The 26,928-nt window shown below is 44.6% G+C and overlaps 1 protein-coding gene across 8 annotated transcripts in view; it reads left to right on the top strand.

Moving 5' to 3' along the window:
- Nucleotides 1-26,928, top strand: part of LOC144688934 (transducin-like enhancer protein 4) — a 200,474-nt gene that overhangs the window by 23,377 nt on the left and 150,169 nt on the right. For all 8 annotated transcript variants that reach the window (XM_078555984.1, XM_078555980.1, XM_078555983.1 and 5 more), the window contains exon 4: nt 9,566-9,610. In XM_078555984.1, the coding sequence (XP_078412110.1) occupies nt 9,566-9,610 (45 nt within the window). The remainder of the gene's footprint in view (nt 1-9,565; nt 9,611-26,928) is intronic.

Raw genomic sequence — 26,928 nt, 5'->3', positions numbered from 1 at the left:
TTTCTACATTGAACTGTATCTGCCTTCTATCTGCCCTTCCTACTCACCTACCTGTCTTTCCCACTGTCTTTACATGGTTCTCCTTATAATTTGCCATGCTCTCTAATTTGCTGTCATTGCCAATTTCAATATTATTTCCTCAATTTCGAAGTCCAGGTTATTTATAAGTATTAAAATAATTAAATGTGAGCCCAAGACAGATCCTTGGGGAATACCACTCGGCCTATCTACCTCGGCCTATCCACCTCGGCCTATCTTTCCAGTTTGAGAGGAGTGTTCATGTGGCCACAATCCTTTTTGCCCAAGGTGGCACAATCTTGATCACGACTGTCTTATCGAAAAACTTACCAAATGTTTTTTCAAAAGAATATCAACCCCTCTGCTGCATTTTTCACCTTATTTATCCTCCTGTAGTTGAGAAAAGGATTTTATAAGGTTGGTCAAACACAATGTGCCATCTGCAAATGTCTGCTGACTGGCCCTGGTTAACTATAAGTGCTTGATAATTCAATGTTGTGTTATAAACCTTCATAGTTTACCAACCAGTGTCCTGGCCAGCATTCTTTCCTTGATCAAATAGTGCCTAAAAACAGATTAACTTGTCACTTCTCCCACGCCTGTGGAACATTGATGACACAAAATGGCTGCCTCATTTATGCACCTAACAATTGTGACTGCACTACAAAAAGTCACCTATTGTGTGAAGTGCGTTTGAGAGATTTCAACATAAGAAACATGGTCAGTACAAGTACATAGTAATTGAAGTTGGAAGTAACTAGATTTGCCTGTAACAGTATTGGTTTTAGCAAAATCTATTTGCATGGTAGAGTAGACTCAAGGGGCTGAATGGCCTACTCCTGTTCTTATGTTCCTATCACCAACTGTTAGCAATACTACTGGGATTTATTAAGGACTTCTATTGATCTGGACATTGATAAAAGCCTACATCCCTTAAAGAGGGATAGCCTCCCTTTTACCCAGTGGCTTTCATAACCAATGGGCCTCCCAAAGCAGTTTGGGGAAACAACATACTTTTGGAGTGTAGTCAGTGTTGTAATGTAGGAAAAAAGGTGGATGTAGGTGGATTCAAACATATTAGTTGGTCTTAAAATGTTATGAAGGATTTCAGGGTTAACTGGATAGCTTACCCATGAGGTTTTATGCAGGGAAATTGAACTCTAATGGTTCAGCCAGTTCTTTCATCGCATTGTTTTGTCCCTCAGTTTCTCATTCTTGTGGTTGGAGCATTCTAGCCGCTGTTTTGGAGAGGCAGTATTGTGCCCTCTCACTCAACTTAAACTCTCACCCAGCCCTCCCAATTTGACGATGGGGGTAGGGGTGGAGATTCCCACAGGAAATAACACGTCCTCAGCAATGACACAGACTAATGGTTATTAATGTGAAAAATATGCGGCGGCATCATGCAAAGCCTAAATAAGAGGGGACAGAGTGTTCTTGCCACAGGAGAAAGATAATGAGAGGCTGACCTCATGACTGTGGTTGAGTTCCTCATTTAACTGATTGGCTCTTTAACTTAATGAGAAAACAGTTTCAAAGCAGTGCCCTGGCTTGATGTTCTGTTTCTCACGTCAGTAAAACCAGGAGGAGGTGGTTTTCAGGCTCACACGTGAGCAGCTTTCAGATGTCCCTCACCCCCACAGCCAAACCAAGCTGGCTGGACTCTCTGATGCTGGCAGCCAGCTACAAAACAGGTGGCAGAGCCAGGGCATGTGCAAGGCACTGGAACAATATAAGAGGAATCGAAGGATATGTTGGTCGGGTGAGACGGGAGGAGGCTCATGTGGAGCACGGTCCTGTTTTGCTGAATGGCCTGTTTCTGTCCTGCAAAATACTATGTACTTCAGCTGTTGTTGTGTGACATTACAGCAGGGCTTACAACAAAGGCATGTTTCTGTTTCATGATTCGTCACAATGTAAGTGCAGCCTGCACGGGTCTAATTATACAACAGCGGGACAGAGAGGGCACCTCGTGACACAGAATTTTACTAAACTGCTTCAGTGCTTTCCCGTAACATAAATATTGTTGCTAAAGTATTACATCATCTATGGAGATACTGAGGCTGACAGTTTAAGGGAGTGGAGTTAAAGTAAATACAGATAATCTGGGCTTTAAGAGGCTTCAGTAGTCTCGCCACTGTAACTGCGCTTCTTAATTCATCTTCAGATTCTCCAAGCTGGTTTCCAATGATGCGATCAGCGTTTAGCATAAATAAAAGGTGGCTTCCCTTAAGGTTCAGTGGGTAAATGAGTTTGCAGGAACCTCCATTCAGACCAGAAGGTCTTGGGCTTCGAATCCCAGTCTGTGGTGAGTTAGCTGATCTCAAGCTGAGCCGGTTGGGATGCTATGGGCAAGGGAGAATTACCAATCAGCCAGGATTCATACCTCTTTTCCCCCAACCGCTCTCCATTGGCTTCTATGTGAGAAGTTGTCTCGCCTTTAATGTCCTACTCATTCATCATCCCTCTCCACATAGGCTCCAGAACACTTCAACGTCCTTTAAAAATCCCTCTCTCCGGGCCCTCACCTGACCTGACACATTCAAGCTACTACAGTTTGCGTTCTTCAATCTCCTGGCTTTAGCTTCCCTCCCTTTCTTTCCCCTCTGGTCTGCCCGTGACAATGAACATTCTGGAGCTGCCCCTCTCCCTAAACCTTGAATGCCCTTTGCAGTCACCTCACCTAAATCCTCGATGACTGCTTGGTTCCGTGTTTGCCCTTGCTTAAGCCTCTGAGCATGTGTGTTCTATGTTGAAAGCTCTCGATCGATGCAGTTTGCTGTTAGCGTTATTGCCGTCACCATCTTTATCCTGAGGCTAATTGCTGAGGACAGTTTCTGCAGATTGTAAAAACCATGGTTCCTGCCTCTGGGGAAGAAGCCAAGTTATGGAGATCAGAAAAAAACAGCAGGAAATGACTGGTTTTCATATTTTCCCTTTGAAGTGTGACTGACTTGAATACTTTAATGAAGGCTATTCATAAAGAAATACCCCCAGGTAAATACCCTATGGTAAATACCCCTATGGTCGCAATAAAAAAAAACATTATGTACCCCCCCCATTATTAAAAATACACTGGGTATCAAATTCCACTTGATTTCTGTGGCCGTCAAGTTTTTTGTTCCTTGGGAATATAATTGGACAAGTGATGGGACTGAAAGTTGCCTTTCAACATGTCCTTTCTGCGTCCAGTCTCAATGTACAACCCTTGGCCAATGAGTAGCCCAGTGTAATATGAGAGAGACTGCACAATGTGGGGAGTAGGAGAACGTTTAGAATTAGTCTTTCGTACTTCCACTTGGTAACTTCCCCCCTAGAGGATTGACCTGCTGGTGCTGTGACTTGCCATGTGTGCTCATTTGCCATTTGACCCCCAGTTTACTGACCCTCCTTCCTCATCTCCCGAAGCCTGGGGAAAGGTTCTTCTGCTGGAACCAGTTTCTCTCCTACACCTTACCCCAAGTAGTCTTCAAGTACAAGCCTAAACACTGTGAGCAGGCTATTCAACTGCAGATGTTACCACAGCCACACCAAAGCTGCCCCCATCCAATGGCCACTCATGCAGGTGAGGGGAGGCAAGATGATTAGTAAGTTCTTATGACCTGGAATGTGCTACTCAAAATGGTGTTGGAAGCATATCCCATGGTTGCTTACAAAAGGAAATTGGATAAAACTCAAAGGAGCAAAATTTGTGGGGCTGGGGGGAAAGGACAGAGGAATGGCCCTAATTGGATAGCTCTTTCAAAGAGCCGTCACATGTATGATGGGTGGAATGGCCTCCTACTGTGCTGTATCATTCTATGATTCTAGGAGTATTGGCGATGGAATTTTGTTTCCCCATTGCTCTATAGCCCAGGAACACTGATGGAAATTGTAGCCCTTCACTCTCTACCCTGTTAACTCAGCACAAGAACTGGAGGGGTGGGGGTACAATGGATTTCCCCTGCACAACTATTCACAATGGAAGTGCAAATGAAGGATGTCTTTCCCTGTGGGCATCCAACGTGGAACCTTCCGGAAACAAAACAGGAGGGATGTTAGAAACACTCGAGGTCTCAGACTGCGGCTGTGGAGAGAGGAAGGTGGGCAGGGGAAATGGAGAGAACGTTTCAGGTGGTTCTCACGATAAGTCATCAACCGAAAACCTAACCTCACCTTCCTCTCCATGCCTGTTGCCCGGTGCATTGAGAGGGTTTCCTCCAGCATTTTAATTTTGCCTGCGGTTTATTTCAGATTTCCAGCACCTGAAGTAATTTTTTTTTAAAAATCTTATCATTTTTCACGGGACCTTGCTGCTTTGTAAGGTTGGAATTCCGCACTGGGGGCAGTGCGTTCATCGGGCAGTGATCATAGGCTTTGTCACTGTCCAAGGTTCGTCTTCCCTGGTTACCAACCCTCCCCAACCCCACCCTCAGTGCTAGAATTCTCCAATGGAAGCCAACAGCTGACTTCCCTGCTGCAAAAGAAAATGAACAAAAGTTTTTAAAATGGGCCAAAAGAGGCAGAGCACTTTGTTCTGCTGCACTTTACACATGTCCTGGCAACGTTTTAACACAGAGCAGCTGTGAGCCATTGCTGCCTTTAAAACAAAGAATAACTGGTTAATATTTTCCAGCAGCTTCAGTATTAAATTCCAGCAAAATCCTTCCTCCCTTGATCTCACTTTGACTGTGATCTTCAATCACAAGTTTGTGTTATTTATACCCTGAAGATAAAATCGCATATGCACCAAAGCGGCAAGCTGTGTGATTTTTATGATGTGTGGACTCCCTTTATTGAGTTTCTTTCGGAGAAAGAATCTGAAGCCAGCGTGGTTCAGAAGGGAAGAATATCCTGCTCTTGAGATCATGGCTGCAGCCTGCCTGCTTGTTGCCCTAAGCAGCACTTGTGAAACACCTTGTCGACCTGAGCCTAAGAATTTATTGGATGGATTTAAGATGAAGGTACAGGTGACTGATGTAATCCCATGTAACCTGCACATCACAGAAGATATATCAGGTCCTAGTGAGTGGAGAAATCTCCGAGGTAGGCATGGGAAATAAATTAGGGCCAGCGTTAGATGGAAATCAGGGCCACTAAAGTGCGCAGGAGCAGTGTCTCATAGACAGGGACCTCCAAGACGCACCAGCAACTTTCCTTCTGGAGTAGGGAGTTTCCAGAAGATGAGGTGGGAAAAGCTTCTGGCAGTGAAGGGAAAAAGCTGTAAGGTAGACTGTTGACAATGTAGCCACTAGCAGGTGGCTTTAACTGGTAGATTTGCTTTGAGATATGTGCACTATTAGGAAGCAGGAGTAGGTGGCGGAAGAGAGAATGGGGAAAAGGCCAGTAATGGATTTACAAAGGGCAGGATCTACTGCTTGGCAAGCGGGGGGTGGGGCCCACTCGCCAATGTGTAAAATGACGTGGGATGATGTCCATAAGACCATAAGACATAGGAGCAGAAATTAGGCTATTCGGCCCATCGAGTCTGCTCCGCCATTCAATCATTGCTGATAAGTTTCTCAACCCCATTCTCCCGCCTTCTCCCCGTAATCTTTGATCCCCTTACCAATCAAGAACCTATTTATCTCGGTCTTAAATACACTCAATGACCTGGCCTCCACAGCCTTCTGTGGCAATGAATTCCATAGATTCACCACTCTCTGGCTAAAGAAGTTTCTCCTCATCTCCGTTCTAAAAGGTCTTCCCTTTATTCTGAGGCTGTGCCCTCAGGTCCTAGTCTCTCCTACTAATGGAAACATCTTCCCCATGTCCACTCTATCCAGGCCTTTCAGTATTCTGTAAGTTTCAATCAGTTCCCCCTCATCCTTCTAAACTCCATCGAGTACAGACCCAGAGTCCTCAAACGTTCCTCATATGTTAAGCCTTTCATTCCTGGGATCGTTCTCGTGAACCTCCTCTGGACCCTCTCCAGGGCCAGCACATCCTGAGATATGGGGCCCAAAATTGCTCACAATATTCTAAATGTGGTCTGACCAGAGCCTTATAAAGCCTCAGCAGCACATCCCTGCTTTTATATTCTAGTCCTCTCGAAATAAATGCCAACATTGCATTTGCCTTCCTAACTACCTACTCAACCTGCAAGTTAACCTTAAGAGAATCCTGGACTAGGACTCCCAAGTCCCTTTGCACTCCAGATATATGAATTCTCTCCCCATTTAGAAAATAGTCTATGCCTCTATTCTTCCTACCAAAGTGCATGACCTCACACTTCCCCATGTTGTATTCCATCTGCCACTTCTTTGCCCATTCTCCTAACCTGTCCAAATCCTTCTGCAGCCTCCCTGCCTCCTCAATACTACCTGTCCCTCCACCTATCTTTGTATCATCTGCAAACTTAGCCAGGATGCCCTCAGTTCCTTCATCTAGATCATTAATGTATAAAGTGAAAAGTTGTGGTCCCAACACTGACCCCTGCGGAACTCCACTAGTCACCGGCCGCCATCCTGAGAAGGACCCCCTTATCCCCACTCTCTGCCTCCTGCCAGACAGCCAATCTTCTATCCATGCTAGTACCTTGCCTCTAACACCATGGGCTCTTATCTTACTGAGCAGCCTCCTGTGCGGCACCTTGCCAAAGGCCTTCTGGAAGTCCAAGTAGATAACATCCATTGGCTCTCCTTTGTCTAACCTACTCATTACCTCCTCAAAGAATTCTAACAGATTTGTCAGGCATGACCTCCCCTTGATGAAACCATGCTGACTTTGCCCTATTTTACAATGCGCTTCCAAGTATTCTGAAATCTCATCCTTAATAATGGACACTAATGTCGGGTGGAACTCCCGACGTCACCCCGCATCATTTCCATTTTCAGGTTGGCCGTGTCAGCTGCGCACCCACCGACCTGTCAACGACCTACTGAGGCCATTGAAGAACTAATTAAGGTCATTAGTGGACCTGCCCGTCCAACCTTAGGGTTGGTGGGCAGGCTGGGAGCCCCGGCAGGCTTCGGAAAAAGCAAGAATACCGTGGGCGGGATGCGGTTTCATGAGTGTATTTAAATTTTTAATAAATGTTTCAATAAAAGTGCTGGACATGTCCCAACTCATGTGACAGGGTTACATATGGGGACATGTCAGGGAAACGTTTCTATCATTTGTATAACAATTTTTAATTCGGAACCGATCCCCCTGAGGCAGCACTTAGCCTCAGGGAGATCTGTGCACTCTTTCACACACAGGTATGAAAGAGCGCACTCCCGGTTGAGGGAATTCCGCCCCCCCCCCCCCCCACCCCCCTCCCTCCCCCACCCACACAGGGAGCGCATAGCGCTTCCTGGTGGACGTCACGTTGGGCGGGCCTTAATTGGCACGCCCACGTAAAACGGCGCGCTCCCGATTGGGGGAGTGCCGATTGGAGGCGCACCCTCTCCCACACTCCCACCCCACAACAGGGGGAAAATTTTTCCCAAAGAGAAAGAACTCAACAGGGAGTAGCTCAGGCAGCCGCTCAATTCTGAGACCATCTGTCTTGTCTGATTTAGTATCATGTTAGGCAATACCTTTACTAACCAAGTTAGTATGTGATGATACGATAAGTAATATTTGTTCATTGTGTGTGGTGATTTGTATATAAACAATAGCTGAAGATAACACATTTGTTTAATTGTTGCGCAGTCTTTGGGCCAACTGGAACAGTTCCATCCAAATTTGGTTAAAACAAAAATGTTGCAAGGCAGCTTCAAGTGTAGTTGCCGTAAACCTTTAACTTCACACCCCCGGGAAAGCATCATCAGCTCTAATATCATGCATCATCTTAAATTGTACATATCATTTGTTCCTTCATTATCACTGCCATAAACATCCTGGAGTTACCCTAACTAATGCCATTTTGGGACCACTATCCCCACAGCTTATTTAAAAAGAAGTCCCAGTGCCACCTTACCATGGCAACGAGGGGTAGGCAAGAAAAGTGGCCTCGTCTCTCAAACCTCATGAACAAATGAAACAGTATTAACTTCACCCAGTGCAAAGCGAATTTCAAGGAAGTAGAATGTTGAGAAAATGCAAGTAGTTGATTGGCTCTCTGCTAAGGTTAAAATTGAGCTGGAGTTGGACAGTGCCGATTGGAACTCCGCTCTCCATGTTATTGGGCAACACTCACCATCTCACTCATCCTTTTGTCCAGTGCACTCTTCATATATTCAGGCAGTACCTGATGTGGGCTGTGAATTGCTTGGAGGGCACAACCAATTTGGGGTATGGACTAATATTGTTACCGTGTTGAAGGTCTTTCTGTTGTGTTGCTTTCTCACTGCGCATGCCTGACTCCCTCCACCATCCCTCCTCCCTCCCCCCTCCCTCCTCCTTCCACCCTCCCCCCCTCCCTCCACCCCCCACCTGTTTCTATTTATATTTTCAGACAAATTCTAATTCTAATCACCACCCCACCCACCCTGCTGCATCGTAAGATGGCACCAAGATTAACTGATGACAAAATTACCCCTTAAAACGTAAAAAGAAAATTGAGAGTAAATATGAACCTATTTTCACAATTATCCTGCCATCAGTTGGACATCATACATGCCAACACAACATGGCAGAAACCAGTTGTTGCCAAAGTTTAAAGATATTGCTGACAGGTGACCTTAAGACCACTGCTGGCCTTTGTTTGCTACTTGAGTACATTGTGAAAAGCAAGAAGTAACTGAACTGATACAGTGAGCAAAATGCTCAATAGGTCATGGCTAAAATATCAACAAATCTTTCTTTATCCAATCATTTACAGATTGAGTCCATGATCCGTTATGCCCATTCGCAGCGAGCTCATCTTGGGAAATCGCTGGCACCTTGCCAGTGACTGGTCCAAGTTAATTCGGGCAAAGTCATGGTGCTGGGGGCCCACCATTTCCTGGGATGTGCTCCCTATGAGTGCTTTTAGGTGGTGTTGTATTGCGGAGTCTTGCTCTTTTTTTAAGAAAAGGTACCTGCAGACAAGAGTTAACAGGTACATTCATGGACTTAAAAACCTGGCAGTTCCAAACAGTGGCTGGTGAAGAGAGAAGTCCTGTTATTTATATGTATTGCAACCTTCATGGTGGCTGGTGAGGATTGGAATCCCTATTGAGGAATGCACATTAGGGCACGAAATGGCGCTGGCTTCAGAGGGTTCTGAACATGGGTGTCACCTGGGTGGTAGGGTTGGAATTATTGGAGGAAAGTAACGGTGAAAACATAGCATCAGTGGTAGGCTATTCAGCCCCTCAAGCTTGCAGCGCCACTTTGATCATCACTGGTTGACATGACGTGGCTCCATGTGCCTTGATGATCCTTACCTAACAAAACCCCCACTTCAGGAGCAAATTGTGCCCATGTTTTGTCAACAAATTGGTGGCTGAATGACAGAGGAATCTAGATATGTACGTGAGGGAGAATGGAAGGATCTGCTTATAGAATAGGAAGAGGCTCATGTGGAGCATTAAACATCAGTGTGGATCAAAGGGGCTGAATGGCAAGTTGTAAATCCTATGTAAAGCCTTGTGAGCTTTAATCTGTGAGTTTTCAGTTTCTCAGCAGTAATGTTCTCTCTTCTCTTTTTGTCTTCCAGTACTATGAAATGTCCTACGGTCTGAATATTGAAATGCACAAACAGGTAAGCTTTTTCATCCAAAATGCTTTGCGGGCTGTGCTGCTCCATTCATCTCTGTTACTGCATCTTCCTTTTCCAGAATGACACTAATTCCTCCTATCTCGACACTGCAGTCACAGGCTGCGATGTGTCTCTGCATCTGATTATCATCCACCTTGAGCTCTGGTGGCAGGAATAGCGTCAGATACAGCAGAGATCCTGTTAAAGGGGGTGGGCCCAGATGGACGGGAATGGGACCATGAAGCAGGTGTCTGTGTCTGTTTACCCTACCCATTCACGAATGATTGGTTAATCAGCTGAGGCACTTTGTGAATGGAGGCCCCTGAATTAGGCACTGACACTTTTTAATATCCCGTTCCCCTCTCCCTAGCAGTTTGACTAACAATGTTCCTTCGTTGAACTTTACAGTGCAGAAGGTAATCATTCTGCCCTTTGCAACTACACAGACTCCCAGAAAGAGCCTTCCACACCAGCTCTTGACCCTTCCCCATACCCCTTCAAATTGCTGTTTCACTGCCACCCCCAAATATTGATCCACTTTCCTTTTTTAAAGATATTATGGATCAAACTTAAATGAAGACTGAAGAGGCCTGTAAAATGCAATAGGTTCGTCGGAACTGAGATGCAACCAAGGCAGCTGAATGTTTGAGGTGGCCAGATACGACAGCATAGCAGTGCAGCTCTCGGACTAGCAACATAGAGATTGAAATGGCCCCATGGCAATTAGAATCAATAAATTTGATGCCATGCCTAAACAAGCTGCTGAATTGTCCTGAAAATCCATATGGCTTCCTGATGCCCTTCAGGAAAGGGTGCCTGCTATCCTGCTCTGATTTGGCCTACACACGAATCCAGCCCCAAACTCTTGGGTGGCCCTTAATGCCCCCTGAAATGGTCTAGTAAATTGACTGCAGTGCTTCAAAAAAGCTAGCACAAACCTCTGGGGATTGAGGGAAGGGCAATAAATCCAAGTTTATCAGAATCACATATACCCAGAAAGTCAAATGGACCTGAAATGTTCACCCTTCCTCTTGGTTGAGATTGGGATTTGCGATATTATCAATGTTATTGTTGTGTTCATATGGGTTCCATAAAATTCACAACACAGAAACAGGCCATTTGACCCAACTGGCCAGCGTTTATGTGCAACATAGGCCTCCTTCTTCTAATCTTCACCTAACCCTATCAGCATACCCTTTGATTCCTTTATTCGACATTTGCATATACAGCTTCCCCATAGATGTGTCCATACTATTCACCTCCGCTACGAGTTCTACTTTCTAATCACTCTCTGTGCACAGGAGTTTCTCCTGAATCCCTATTGGATTTATTGATGATTATCTTATATTTATGCTCCCTAGCTTTGGCTTCCCTCACAAATGGATATAGTGTTTCTATGTCCACCCTTTCCAATCCCTTCATAATTTTCTAGACCTCTAATAGGCCACTCCTCAGCCTCCTCTTTTCTAGAGCCAAGAGCCCCAGCCTGTTCAAATTCTTTTGTCTCTTTTATTTCAATGAAGCGAATGTTTTTGTTAGAATAAGGCACGTTAACACATTACTGTTAACGCACAGCACCGTGTCAGCCCTTTCAGGGGCTGATCAACTTACTGGGCAAATCCTGCATTGTCTGTTGCTTGTCTCTCAATTTTGACTGGGGGGACCAGTGGTCACTTTTCCGCACTTGACCGGATGGTCAAAAGGCCAACTCAACCTTCAACGAGTGTTGGAAGGGGAGCCAAAACAGGGAGAGGGATTACGATCGTTTTTTTTTTCCCTGTCTCGTTGGTTGGGAATAATGAATCAAAGGCCCAGAGGAAAGCAAATCTACAGTCGGATCAGCAGCTGTGTTGGTGCTTGAGTTTTGAGGCATTTGACTTGATTAAACACTGCCTGCCTTCCTGTGGTCAGTCTAACTTACAATTATCTGTCGTAACGTCCAAACAAAAACTTGAGTTACTGCAGCAGTTTGTTATTTAGTGGGAATAATATTCAAGCACTAAGTGCTTTGCCTGCGCTTTAGTTTTTCACTGTATTTCCATTTTAAGTGTTGGATACAGCAGCTCTTGCAGTCATTTTCCAGAGGCTTTTTCCAGCAGGGCAAGGTTTTGGGCACAGACCTGTGGCAACGATTGGCGAAGGGAAGGTCGGTGCTGAGGTTAACTTGTCACAACAGAATGCCTTAACCATTGACTGTGGCAGACATGGAGCTCAGTAGTGGGGAGGTCGGTATGCATTCTGCTGGGTGATGTCAGCTTTGGTCTGGATTGCAAACAACCACAGAGAAAAAAAAAATGCTTATGTGATGTGTTTGTGCCACGATTAGTTTGTGGTCTGTGGGTAGTGTGTAATTAAAGCTGCTCCTGTTTTTCTCGTACACTTCTTGGTACATGTAAACTCTGCTGACTGTATAGAGTGTTTGAGTGAGTTTACTACTTTGAAACCACAGGTGCAAGTAGGCGGTATGATAGCATCAGCATCTGAACCACTTTAACCAGAAGGAACTATTCCAACACATGGTATCGTTGCCAACTGGGGACAAAATTAGCTTGGCTGAGTAGGTAGCACTTTTGCCCTTGACTCAGACAGTTGTGGGTTTCTCGGCCACCCCAAGACTGAGCTCATAATGCTAGGCTAACATGCCAGTGCAATTCTGGACGGAAGTGTGACATCGTGGGAAATGCTTTCCTTCAGATGAGAAGCTCAACCAAGGTCTCATCTGCCTCTCCTAGTGGCTCTGTTGAGCTTTGAAGTTCCTGTAGCACAATCCAGGTAATTCTCCAGGTGACCCAGACAATGCTTCTCTCTCTCTCTCTCTCTCTCTCAACCAACACCCACTTAAAACTGGCTAACTGGCCTTCTTTTCGATCAGGTTGCCACTTGTGAGATGGCGTGGGTGCAGTATGGCTGCCATTGCTCACAATCGCCGTTCATGTTGTGACGTGAGACCTTTTAGGGCAATGGTGCTGTATGCAAAGAGGGCTAATTTACAAGGACGGGTTGTACAGATTGGCTCGCGTTCCCTGGAGCGTAGATGATTATCGGTGATCTAATTGAGGTGTTTAAGGTGACGAAAGGATTTGATGGAGTAGATGGAGCGAAGCCAGTCCCTCTGGTGGGGGAGTGCAGAACAAGAGGACATAATCTTAAAACTAGAACTAGGCCTTTCTGGAGTGATAACAGGAAGCAGTTCTGTGCACAAAGAATAGTGAAGATCTGGAACTCTCTCTTTCCCCCATAAAGTCAATGAGACTAGGTCAATAGAAAATTTCAAAACTAAGATTGAATATATTTTTGTTTGTTAAGGGTATTCAGGGATACAGAACTTAATGGGGGTATAATCCGCCATGGTTTTATTGAATGGCAGGCCAGGCCAGGCTTATGGGTTCAGTAAATCCAACTGTTCCTTATTTTCATTTTAAAACAGTCCCATTTAGTCATGACCAGTTGGGTTTTTGAGGTGGCAATAGGAATGTCTGCAAGTCTGTTTTCAAAAGTCCTTGGGCAAAATATTCCCAGCCAGGCGGAGGAAGGTTCCAGTGCATGAAAGGTGGGAAAGTCCCGGAAGATGCCGTTGGATCAGGATATCGACTTCATCCCGGCCTCCCTCTGGCTTTCCCGGGGCAGGTTCCAACTCCTGCGGAAAACCCTGTCGTCTGGGCAGTTAATAGCCATTTTAACCATTAATTGCTTCTTTTACAACGGTGCATGGCTTCCACGCTGTGTTAGTGACTGGCCGGGCAGGGTCACTGAGGCAGGTGCACAGGGTAAAGGGCAAGCTGTAAAAGCTTTCATCGGTTACACAGTGGAGCTGTGGCCATGGCCAGATGGGAGGCTGCTGTTCAAAGCACTTCTTCTCTCAGAGAGTACCGCCACTGCTTGACAGGTGATCGCCCACTTCTTGGGAGGCACTTCACCTGTCTCGAACTTCTCTCACCTTCAGCTGCATTTTCCCATCTTTCAGCACCACCTGGGAGCAGCTTATGCAGCTCCAGCTTCCACCTCTGCTGAGGGGCAACAGCAGAAGCCTCATCACCGCCAACAGCAGGAACAACACCAGCGGCAGCACCAGCTGTCATCTCTTCAGCTACATGCCCATCCACAGGGCAGAGGGGATGGACACCGACGCCCAGCTGGAAGGAGGCAAGGGCCACAACACAGGGTCTACAGGCAGAGCATCAGCTTTCTCAACATGTACGAGCACCAGTGCCTCAGGAGTCTCAGATTGTAGCGGCAGGTCACAGCTGACATCTGCAACCTCCTGGCACGACACCTCCTTCCCAATGGAACTGGTGGACAAGCCCACAAGATGCCAGTCACTGGAGAACCAGCTCCTCACCCTCCCCACAAACCTCTGCCTCTTGCCAAGTTGTGAGCTCTCTTCTGTAAGGAGAGAAAGAGTATTCATCGTGGCTTGTGTGGAGCGGAATGGAGTGGAGAGTCACTGTGAGACAAGGGTGCGATAGGCTGGGTATGGGTGATTGTTGATTGGACACAGAGGGGAATGAATGGAGCTACAAGGGGTATTATCCTGAGGAGTGCTGTGCAGGAGGATGCTGGGCAAGTTAGAGTGTGAGGCTTGGCACCTGCAAGTTTTACTCCACTCACCTGTCATGCCCTCCTGAGACTGGAGGGAGCACACTCCCGCTGCTGACTTCCTGCTGTTAATGCCTAGTCAGGGGAGATATTAGGAGCTTGACACAGACTCTGTGGTCAGGATTTACTTTGGACGAGGTGCAACAAAATCGTAGAGTAGATTGTGAAGAGACTCGTGGAGCGTAAAACAACATTGGCCACTGAGACTGAATGACCTGTTACTGTAAAACCTATAATTCTGTGTATATTCAATCAGTGTCTTGTAATAAGTTAAATGCTGACTATAGTACCACCTGCAATGTAGCACCTTGGGAGCTGGACATTTCTTCAATGTGCGCAGTACAGTGAGTGACGCTATATAATGGTAGTAAATATCATACATGATAAACCACAAAACCAAGGTCCTGTTGACATAAAACAGTGCATTGTAACTGATGGCCTTCAGTGAAGGTGAAAGAAGTGACATTATTCTTATTGTACTTTATAGTAACCTCTCTCCTCAGTAACCCATAGTGTTTTTCCAATATCTTGTCATTTAAATTTATATATACTGCTTATTATCGTGCTGGGATTTCATAAACCCTTTTAGCATCTAAGCGAGACTTTCAATATCAAAACCTAAGCAAGTTCCTTTTCCTTTTCCTTAAAAGTCAGCGAGTGGCTAGTGTTTGCAGCCATCATCCAGCTGCTATTTAGAGATTAAGTACGCTGTGGGTTTGATTCAGGTCAGAAGCAGGAACCAAGTCTGCACCACAGACTTTTAAAAAAAACACAGAAAGAGTTTATTATATAACTGCCAGTTCCAGTCCACAGTGATTTTCAGCTTCAAGACTTCCAACCACTCACCCTGTTACTCCGCTTACTCTGCCAGGCTATCCGCCCTTCTGTGTTTTATTATAGTTTGGAAATATAGGAAAGGCTTGTAGTGCAGGACACCATGAAGATTGAAAGGAGTCAGCAAGAAGATGAGGGGAATGAAGGAGTCTTGATTAGGCGATGTCACTGTTTGGGTTTAATTGCAACGTGTGCTTATATCGCACTATCAAACTGTTTCAAAGCAATCCACACAGTGAATTACTTTTTGAAGTACATTGTCTGTTGCTGTGGAGTCAAAATGGTCAAGACCTTGGCAAGAATCATGCAGCAGAGATCCAGGGATGCTTAAAAGACCTAATATCAACATTGGGAGACTTGAACATCTACTAGTCGTGGCTGTGGTGGCATCCACACAAAACAGCAAGTGATGTGACCAGCAGCTGCAGATTGATAGAAGCTTAATGGAAGACGTTTTTTTAACTGAGCAAGTGTCACTGATGATGGGTGGGTGGTCCTTGCATTATTGCTACCACTCTTTAACCACTGGAGACCCAGATCTTTGTGTCCCCCACAAGCTACTGTTGGCTCTTCACTGACTACACAGAATAGGCTGCCCTTCCATCCTTTCTTATCCAGGAATTAATCCTCTAGTTGACTTGGTTGGAGCATTGGCAAGGGGGAAACAAGGGAGTTTGACCAGTTCTCGCCTCTTACACATCCCTGAGTTTTCATTGCTCCACCATTGGTGGCAGTGCCTTCAATGCTTAGGTCCTAAGCTCTGGATTTTCCACCCTAAACCTCTTGACCTTGCTTGTCCTTTCAAGATGCTCATTAAAGTGTACCTCTTGGACCAGGTTTTTGGCCACCTACTTGAATATTGCTTTGTGTGGTCCAGTGTTAAGTTTTGTTAATGCTCTTGTGAACTGCCTTATGGGCTATTTGCTACATTAGAGGCACTATATAAATGCAGGCTGCTGTTGGTTATGGGTCTCTGTTTAAGAGCTGCATCCAGGACCTTTGAGGCTGGGATTTCTGAATGGTGTTATTTCAATGTTGACAGTAACGCGAGCATTAAAATAATCCCAATTAGAAACTACAGCTTTGAATTTAGAGAGTGTTAAAGTATTTTGTCTTCTGCCGTTCTGTGTTTTATAAAAATTGAGGAATATAGTGCAGAACACCATTAAGGTTGAAAGAAGTAAGAGAGATGTGGGAAATGAGTGAGTGGACATGCACTCACACAGGCACATAGTTTAAATAATGTTCCATTATGTTGCATACAAATATAAACATCTCAAGCTGTGGATACCAACGATTTTGGTGTTCTGATTTGGAATTTATCCATCAATGAAGCAGTAGCACTTTTCAAACTTCCAACCCAGAAAACTGAATGCTGTGTGTAAGAAATACACAGCCAGCTTAGCTGTGAGAGCTTTATGTGTGTATTTTAGGGCTTTGAGGGCTTGAAATATCTCCCAAGGGCCAAGATCATAAGAAATAGAAACAGGAGTAGACCACACGGTCCATCAAGCCTGGTCCACCATTCAGTACAATCATGGCTGACCTTGGTCTTCAACTCCATTTCCCCATGCCTGCTCCCCATATCCCTTAATTCCCTGAGAGACCAAAAATCTGTCTATCCCAGCCTTAATTGTATTCAACGATGGATCATCCACAACCCTTTGGAGTAGAGAATTCCACAGATTCACAACCCTTTGAGTGAAGTAATTTCTCCTCGTCTCAGTCCTATATGGTCAGCCCCTTATCCTAAGACTGTGCCCCCATATTTTAGATTCCTTGACCAGCGGAAATGATCCTGCTGCATCCACCCTATCAAGCCCCTTCAGAATCTTATAGGTTTCAATGAGATTGCCTCTCTTTCTTCTAAACTCCAGAGGATATGAGCCCAGTTTACTCAGTCCTCATCATAGGACAATCTATCATCCCAGGCACCAATCTAGTGGACCTTTGCTGTACCGCTTTCAGTGCAAGTATACCCTTTCTTAAATGTGGAGACCAAAACTGCACACACTATTCCAGGTGTGGTCTCACCAAAGCCCTGCATAATTGTAGCAAGACTTTTTTATTCTTGTACTCCCAATTTCCTTGCAATAAAAGCCAACGTGCCATTTGCCTTCCTAATTGTTTGCTGCAATTAAGTTTGGTCCTAAGTTCTCCTGTGTTATGATAGTGTAATCATAGTATAAAAGTTCTTATCATCCCTTAGCTAGACTAAAAACTGTAATATGAGGTCATATCCTCAACCAGGCGCATTACTTAATCAGGCGCTCGATTGATGGCTCCTCCTGCAATGCAAGCAATTGAGATTACAAAAACCCTAAATTGAACCGATCGAACAAATCAGTTGCAGGTCAATAATGATACAGAATATTTTGCAACTGCACTGTCGACTGATTTTTTTTTTTAAATGAGAGAAGTTATTGATATTCCCCAAAAACCGTCGTCAACACTTCCCCGCAATAAAGTTTTATTCCCCGATTCATTTTCTTTCAGTATCACTGAAATGTCGGTCCTTTACCGTGGAACATATCCATCTTACCAAGGTTACCTTCTGCTTGTTCTCCTCGCTTTAGTCACTTGACCAACACATGAATTAAGCATTACTATATTGCAGTTACTCTCGGAAGGCCTTATGAGATTGAATTATGGCGTCTGCTGAGAACAGGAGGCCTTCAAAAAGATTGATGCATTTATAATCAATAGATGAAGGATGGAAGATACAGCTGAAAGTACAAGCGAGTTTAAGGAGCAATATACTTTCGGCTCCTGTTATTGATGCCCTCTTTATGAGCTTAGACATGTCGAGTGTAAATACAGGGCTTCGAGAATCAAAGTTCTTTAACCACAGGCTCAGTTCCTCCTTTTGGCAGATTGGCATCAACGGTGATGAAGTTGGCACAGGCGTGGTTTGGAATTGGCCCAACCCACAGGGTGATGCCCACATTTGAATTTTACTTTCCCGTAAGCATCCAGTGTGAGTTGTAACGAGGTTAAAAGCTCTTAACTATTTACCCCTGACTCAAAGCAAAAAAAAATGGAAGTAAAGAAAAGAAGGACCTGCGAAGGAAGTGGATCAGCAGGAATAAAAAAAAATGTTTTTAGGTTAAAGAGATATGGAAATGTGTGGCGTTTGACAGTTTTCCCTCTGGGGCCTTGGTCTTCCCAGTGTATGGTTCGCTGTGAGAATGAGCTGTGCAGGGCAGCAAGATTTTGGGTTTCATTATCTAAACTCTGCCATGTTAATTGATCTCTGGTTGGATAGCAGTTTTTGTATTGCAATTGGCCTTTGCTCCCCAGGCCTAGGAAGGGGCGAGGCCGCCCCTGACTTTTTCCTAATGGTTATCATATAGTCCCTGCTGGAACATGCACTTCCGTGAGACAGCTGGTGGGGACAGGATCAGGCTAATCAAGAGATCTTTTTCCCCCCCTTCCGCTCTCTGCTAACCTGTTACCAACCTGAGCTTCATCTCACATATTCAGTGTCCCACTGGGCAAACTATTGCAGAGCAGAATCGCAATATTTAACTCCCAAATGGAATGGAGAACATGACAATTTTTCTGGGGGCTCAGGTGGTTTCCCGGTGAACCTACGGTGGGAAACATGAAGGTGAACAAGGTGTGGTCATGTGCTCAGGCATTGCATGCACACGAAATGTATAGTAATTTACATCTTTTTCCTCAGTGGGTAGAGAATGCTATTGCTGGCAGCATTTGTATAGTTTTTATTTTCTATGGTGTGAGACACCCAGCTCAATGACAAAAACAGTCCAACAATTCCATACAATAGATTGGCTGGTCATTGTATAGAATGACATAGGAGCTACAGGCCAGGAACAGACCATGCAGTCCAGCTGGTCTCTATTGGTGTTACTTGTGATCCAAATGAACCTCCTCCCACTCCTCTTCATCCAACCATATCAGCATATCCTCCTATTTCTCTTCTATTGTTGCTGGTGACTATCTTTATAAGTTATGCCCCTTAGTTTTTGTACATGGATCCTTGAAGGACCTTCTAACATTGGTTTATTGAAATTAGCTCTTGTGTGCCACTGAAGAATATATCTCACCATTCTTTAATACTTAAATGCTGAAACAAGGCAAACTAAGATGCATAAATACAGCAAACATAAGACGCCTTCAAAAAATTTGCATTTAAGATACAAAACTAATCTTTATTGCCAATTTCCTCCTCTCTGTCCCTCCTGCTGAGGCATAGTTCCATTGGTGCCAGGTAGTCTTCCTAATACCTTACCCAAATGTCCATTGTACACATATGAGGCTTGGCTGGTTGACTATGGGAGGCATTGCAGCAGAACAAAATCCCATCCTCACCTGCATCATGGATAGTAAAGGACATGAAGGAGGCCATTGGTCTCATCTTTTGAAGAGCAATCTAGATACTCTTTCCTCACATCCCTGCGTTTGTTTTCTCCTTCAAGTATGTATCCAATTCCCTTTTTGAAAGCCATTTTATTGAATCTATTTCCACTACCCAATTAGGCAGTGCCTGCCAAACCCTAAACGCTTGAGTTTACACGGGAGTACCATTTCCATTTGTGGTCAGGAGGAAGAGCCTGCCCAACCACACACCACCCCGCCATTGGGATGGTGATTCTATGGGCTCAGTATACAAGGTAAATTTTAGGGGAGTCGGTGCTGCTGACGGGGCTTAGCACAGAGCCAGCAGATATCTGGTATGTACTGCCTGCATGTGAGCTCTCTGCCTGCCTGGACCTCACAGCATTTACCCTGATACCTCATCAGGATTTGCCCTGGTATCTTGACACTACTGCAGCCCAAATTTGAATCCAGCCTAGACTGCGGGGTTAAGTATATCGCCAGCTGTCGAGAACCTACTACGTAAGATGAATTCACGCAGCCGTAACCCTGGCCCAAATGGGTGCAGGTCCGCAGCATAGAATTGGCTACATGTTGCCGTAACCCGGTTGAAGTTGGCAGCCTCACACCGTGGGGCCTTAACAGATGGCAGTGCGCAACTGTCCTCGTAATCCCGCTCGGAAAAGTGACAAGGTTGGCTGTCGTGGGAAATGGAAATGTCAAGGCTGGTGCAGTGGGGGCTGCTTTTCAGAGGTTAGAGGTTAAGACATGTTGTTGAATCAGGGAAGAGGGAACAGTGTTTTTGCATTTGACTCCTGATCAAGAAGTCAGTGATGTTGACACTGAGAATAAAAAGTGGAAAACTCTTTAACACACAGGCTTTGGTTTGAGTACAGGCAGGAGGTTATTCTCCTTTCGATTCTCTTTTTTAAAAAAAAATCTTGAGTATTGCTGGAAAGAGAGACACGCTGAAGCTTTTTGTCTTGCACTCATCAGGACACTTGGCAAGAATACCAAAATAAAGGGGAAAACAACAATCTACACTGTATGTGAAGAGAGTGCTGATTGGTTGGCAAGTGGTGTTGCCATGGAGAATGCACCAGTGATGGTGACTGACAGTTAACTGCCAAGCATTGTTGCCACTTGCCAACCAATCAGCACTCTCTTCACATACAGTATAACTTGTTGTTTTCCCCTTATATTGGTTTTCTTGCAAGCGTCCTGATGAGTGCAAGATGAAAAGCTTAGACGTGTCTCTTTTTTTTCAGCAATACTCAAAAAAACTTTATTAGATCTATTTTGCAAGGGAAATCTGCACAGCAAGGCAAACTTAGCAGGGAGCATCACAGGCTATTTACGGAGGCTGTTTATTTTTCCATTAAATTAGGCAGGTTCTATTACCAATGCATGACACGTCCTGCAGGTTACAATGAATAATGGAGTGAAAGGGTTGGTTTTAATGTACGGTCAACTGTTGCGCCCTTAACCCCCGAGGCTGAAATCGGATAACTTGGCATTGAAGAGAGATTGAACCGGAGAACTGTGTATGCACAACTGAGGCCACCACGCCCAGTTCAGTGTTTATCTAATAAGCTGCACGAAGATCTATTGAGTATCTTTATATTTAAATAGCAATACGGCACGACAACTTGCGTTGAAAAAAGTGCCTTTAGTGTAGTAAAATGTCCCCAAGGTGCTTCACAGGAGCATTATCAAACAAAAAGTTTGAGACCAAGCCACATGAGGAGATATTAGAACAGGTGACCAAAGGTAATCCAAGAGGCAGATTTTAAGGAGCATCTTAAAGGAGGAGAGTCAGACAGAGAGGCTTCGGGAGGGAATTCCAGAGCTTAGGGCACCTGGTGGAAACATTGGGATGTACTTTTTAATTGGTGCATTTCCACCTTTGCATGCTCCTCCATGTGCTACTTTTAGAGTTTAGACAAGTTAATCACTGCGCTTAAAAAGAATTCAATACATCCTCAGAGTACTTTGACACAAGGTACGTGCCAGTTAGTAAACATAGCCCTCATATAGAAACGTAGATACGGAGCAGGCCATTTGGTCCCTCGAACCTGTTCTGCTGTTCATTTAGATCAAGGTTGGTTTGCAGCAGAACTCTTTAAAAACTAGGCTCCACTCATGATGAATTGTTATCTGTAAATGCACTGGAAGCAATCGCAGGTTGCTTCACAGTCATTTCTTTGTTACAGGATGGAAATATAAAATGAATAGAATCGTTGTGTTTATCTAGCTCTTTTATGAGGAAATGATTAACATGTTCAGGTGAACAATTTTAATGCTGGAAAATGGAGCATTTTTCATTTCAGCCACTTAATTTCAATATTGAACACTCCCACGTCATGTATAACACAGCTCGATTAGATTAAAGCTCTTTCCACTTCATCTCAATGATGTATCTCAGCCCCAACCTCACCCTACAGAGCCAGTGTAACATTTCCCTTCTCTCCTACTCCTGATTCCACACCAGTCACTGCATTGAGCCTATCCAATCTCATTCAATGTTTGGCACTCACACAAAGTGGTGCTATTAATTTTTTTAATTAGACATAAAGTAAGAAGGTGTCCACTTGAGATGTTATGAAATTCTAGTGTCTCTCTCTCTGTGTTTCTCTCTCTCTCTCCCACTCCAGCCCCTCTTTTTTATCCTGCTCTCCAAAGTTGTTTACTCTTGTTGGGGTGTAGTTACAGGGACGCCAGCAAGCATTTTATAGGGTGAAATGTAGTCTCTGGGAGTCAACAAGCTGTTTGATTATAAGTAACACACTTTGGCCTCCCCCACAAGCATATGGATGTGCATTTTCGACAGGGATCACCCTGGATAGTGACCAGCAGTGGGACCTCCTGGTGATTTTCTTTTCTCTCTATTGACCCCACTGTGCCAGCCAATGGGTTTGCGGCAGGGTGTGACTTATAGCAGACCTCCACAGCAAACAGAGTATTGATAGCAGGGCCTATTTTACAGCAAACAGGGTCTATTTGATCAGAGCCTCTATGAACTACAGAAAACTCACAACCAAAACAATGGCCGAAACTCCTGATTATTTCTCTGGAAAAATGCAATAAGTGGAGGCTGATTAAATGGTACAAATTATGCATGACAAATCAATCCTGGTCGCTTACCGCAGTGCAGTCTACAGGTGTGATTGACAGGGGAATTACCCAATCATCTTCATTCTCACTGGGACATGTGGTGTCACTATGGGCAGCCATTTTGTTTTCCCTTTTAGCCTGTCCCAGAAGGCCTGAGGTGCACTGTGGCACCCTCGTGGGTGACCCTAGATGAGATTAGCTGGCTCTGCGCTGACTAGGGATTCTCCTGGTCTGCCAGGCTCAGTATCCACGCCCTCATGGTAAATGAGCCCAAATTTTTTGGAAACGCATCTGATTTGAAATAAGCTTTTGTTTAGAACTCAGTGTGGAATTTAGCTTTATTGAAGGACATTGAGAAATCAAATTGCACAGACACCAGGCCAGGGGCAGCTGATTATTTGTCATGCTGGCTTAGAAATGCAGCAAATGGGGGGCAAGATTAACTCGGCAAACTGCTCAGAGGGCAAGTACATGATTTCCACCAGGCAAGGAACTGGAGATGTAGCAATGGTGAAGTGCTGTGAGGCAGGAACCTCTGCATAAAAGGAAAATTCTCCCAGACATAAAACTATTCAGTTCCCATATTCTCTACAACCTTCACTTATTGTAAGTGACAGTATAAAGGGAGCACTTAGTTGCTGCAGAGCTATTCCTATTAAGAAGGCCTCTGTTGTGCCTCTTTACAATAATTCACTGGTACCACCGGGTACAGGAGGAAGAATTATGGCCCATCCTTTTGGCATTTTCCCATTGCAAACAATGGAAACAAAGGATTGCAATAAATTTTCGACACAGGCTTGTGTTTATTGTTCTCTAGTGTTCTCCCTGTCAGAAATGCAAGATAGGAGCTCCCACTGTAATGCTTCTCCGTCCAGTTCACATAACAAAAATAGGGCACTTAAATCTGTCTGTCCTTTCTTTAAGATAATAAAACACTGCAGAGAACCATGAGGGAAAGTTTATGAGAAATTTATAAATTTTATAACGTTATGTGGTGGGGATGGGAGGTAAGGAGAACACAGTCGTTTGGTCCTAAAGACTGCCTCATTATCTGACTCTTGCCATAGAAAGCAAAACCAAGCTGTTAGTACAAGACTGGTCGATTCCCTATTTAAACCATCAGGCTGTCACATCCAGGAATAGCATATTATCGTAGAACAAGAAAGTCTAAAGGGTTTTAGTCTCTCACTCAGGTGATGAAGGCTAATAAGTGTTTTGTGTCGGACAGACTCCTGTTAATTGAAACCTTTCAGATGGTGTGGCTAGTGGGAGAAATCCATGTATCATTCTACATCATTGAATGCAGGATCAGTCGCAGGGCTGTGTGTAGCGTCAGATAGCACAACTACCTGGCATGCCATTCCCTTCTCTAGACGGCTACACGGGGCCCATTATATTTTGTTTTGTCTCCTTTTTTTACTTGAAGGTTGTTGTTGTCCCACTGATAATCCATTGGGCGACTCCTGCAATCCGAAGCAGGCAGCAATAAAGTGAATTTGACCTCTCCCCGCTGTTATGGCAGCCGTTTCCTGAGATTCACTAAGTCGGTTCATTCATTAGTCTGCCAGCATGCAGGTCCATCACTCGCACTCCCCTGGGCTCTTCAGAAGTGGCTGAGTAATTGCACATTGTGCTACTTTGAAACCATTCTCTTGTTACTAGGCTCCCCCCACCCCCAACCCACACTCCCCAGTTTGCTCGTGATGCTTAAAGCTTTCATTACTGGCTCTGGATTTGAGTTTAATAGGATTTTTCTAAGCAGGTTTTGATGAGGACGGCTTACCGCTAAAGAATTGGGTCCTCAATCTCTGAACTGGTGAAGGAAGGGCACTGTAGGGCAGACACTGTGCGCTGCTACGCTTGGCTGGAGCAAATGTACACTTAATACAGACTTGAATATGTGCAGAGTGTAGTCAATAACAATATCAGGTTGAAGCCTGATATAAATACACAGCATCATGTGAAGACTACAGACATACGGAGAACAGAGAGCTTGTAATCTGCAGCAGCCAACTCCAAGGCAGCATTTATTGCCCATCCCTAATTGCCCTTGTTCAGAGGGCTTTTTTTTTTGAGAGTCAACCACATTGCTATGGGTCTGGAGTCACATGTAGGCCAAACCAGGTAAGGATGGCAGATTTCCTTCATGGGTTTCAGCAACAATCGACAATGGTTTCATGGTCATCGTTAAGACTTTTAATTTTTATTGGATTCAAATTTCACCATCTGCCTTGGGATTCGAATCCAGGTCCCCAGAGCATTACCCTGGGTCTCTGGAATACTAGTCCAGTGTCAATACCACTATGCCACCGCCTCCCTGAGGGAGGGCGTTAGGCGGTAATCAACAGGAGGTTTCCTTACCCACGATTAATTTGATGCCTGTTACTTCCAACCCTCACCAGAAAACAAATCCATTGCTCTTAAAGGGGTGTAAAGATAAACCAGCATCTACAGGCCAGTCAGTTTAACCTCAGTTGTGGGGAAGCTTCTAGAAACAACAATTTGGGACAAAATTGATTTGGGTAACCGTAGGTTAAGGAAAGCCAGCATGGATTTCTTACGAGCAAATTGTGTTTAACTAACTTGGCTTGAGTTTAATGATGAGATAACCGACAGGGCTGAAGAGGGTAATGCTGTTGATGAGGTGTACATGGACTTCCAGAAGGCACTTGATAAAATGCGCATGTCAAAGTTAAAGCTCATGGAATAAAAGGGACAGTAATAACATGAATACAAAATTGACTGAGTGACAGGAAACAGAGTAGTGGGGAACAGTTGTTTTTCAGACTGAAGGTAGATCTATAGTGGAGTTCCCCAGGGATCAGTGTTAGGACCCTCGTTCTTCCTGAGATATATTAATGAATCGTGCCAAGGTGTGCAGGACACAATTCCAAAATTTGCGTACCATATAAAACTTGGAAGTATTGTGAATTGTGAGAAGGATAGTGCCGATCGTCAAAAGGGCATAGACAATTTGGTGGAATGGGTGGACAAGAGGTAGTTGAAATTTAATGGAGGAGTGTGAAGTGATTCATTTTGATAGGAAGAATGCAGAAAGACAATGTAAAGTAAGGGGTACGATTCTAAAAGGAGTGCAGGAGCAGAGGGACCTGGGTGTATATGTACATAAATTATTGAAGGTGACAGGACAGAGAGTGTGGTAAATACAGTATCCTGTGCTTTATCAATAGGGGCGATATGTGAATAGTGCTCAAAGCTCCAGTAAAAACCTGACATCCAAGTTTCTGATAGGCCATCGTTTTAGAGTTCCCTACATATAACTTAACATCTTATACACCAATGTGGTTTACATTTCTTTAAAAAAAAATGTAACCTAGGCACCATTTTCTTCTGATGGCAAGGAGTACAATTTTTTAATATTCGTTCATGGGATGTGGGCATCGTTGCCTAGGCCAGCATTTGTCAACCATCCCTCGTGGCCCTTAAGAAAGTGGTGGTGAGCTGCCTCCTTGAACTACTGCAGCCCATGTGGTGTGGGTACAGCCACAGTGCTGTTAGGAAAGGAGTCCCAGGGTTTTGACCCAGCGACAGTGAAGGAAAGGCGATTATAGTTCTGAATCAGGATTGCGTGGCGCTTGGAGGGGAACTTTATAGGGGAATGAAACTGCAGTTAAAGTCACTTCTTTCTTTGCCTTGTTGATCTTTCACAAGAGCACAACGTGTTCAGAACTCCTACATTTGGGTAGCGGATTTTTTCCGCCTCTTTCCCCCTGCACCCACCCCCCCCTAGACTGATCTGGAGCTGGGTTAATGGCGCGGTTTCTAAACAGAAACTTTTTATTCGGTGGGGGGAAAAAAAAGATGTGACACCAGTTGAAGCAATCAAAATTGGTGAGCCCAAAGCATTCTGGTCGGAGAAAGAAGAAACCCACTTGACAAAGTGATCGATTCCTGACTGTGGGGGAGGGGGTGGGGGGTGGGTGTTAATTCCGCTGAAGCTGACGCAATGTGCTGGTACACATTTTAAAAATAAAGAGCTTATAGCTTCCCAGGACCTCAGGATGTGCCGTGGTGCTTGACAGTCAATCGTGTACCTTCTGAAATGTAGTCACAATTGTAATGTAGGAAACGTGGCAGCCAATTTGTGCACAGCAAGATCCCACAAACAACAGTGTAACAACGGCCAGATAATCTCTTTTTGTGATGTTGATTGAGGGATATATAGTGGCCAAGACACTGGGGATTACTCCCCTGCTCTTCTTTGAAATAGTGCCGTGGGATCTGTTGTGCCCACCTGAAAGGGCAGGCAGGAACTTGGTTTACCAACTTATCTGAAAAACGGTACCTCTGACAGAACAGCACTCACTCAGTACTGCACTGGCGTGTCAGTCTTGGTTTGGGACTCGAATCCATACTACTCTGGCTCAGAGAAAAGCGTGGTCCCAACTGAGCCACGGCTGAAAAAAATAATTTCA

This window comes from Cetorhinus maximus, chromosome 13 (genome assembly GCF_964194155.1).
Source record: "Cetorhinus maximus chromosome 13, sCetMax3.hap1.1, whole genome shotgun sequence".
NCBI lineage: Eukaryota > Metazoa > Chordata > Chondrichthyes > Lamniformes > Cetorhinidae > Cetorhinus > Cetorhinus maximus.
The sequence above is the reverse complement of the archived record's forward strand: the minus strand, read 5'-3'. Positions and strand labels throughout refer to the sequence as shown.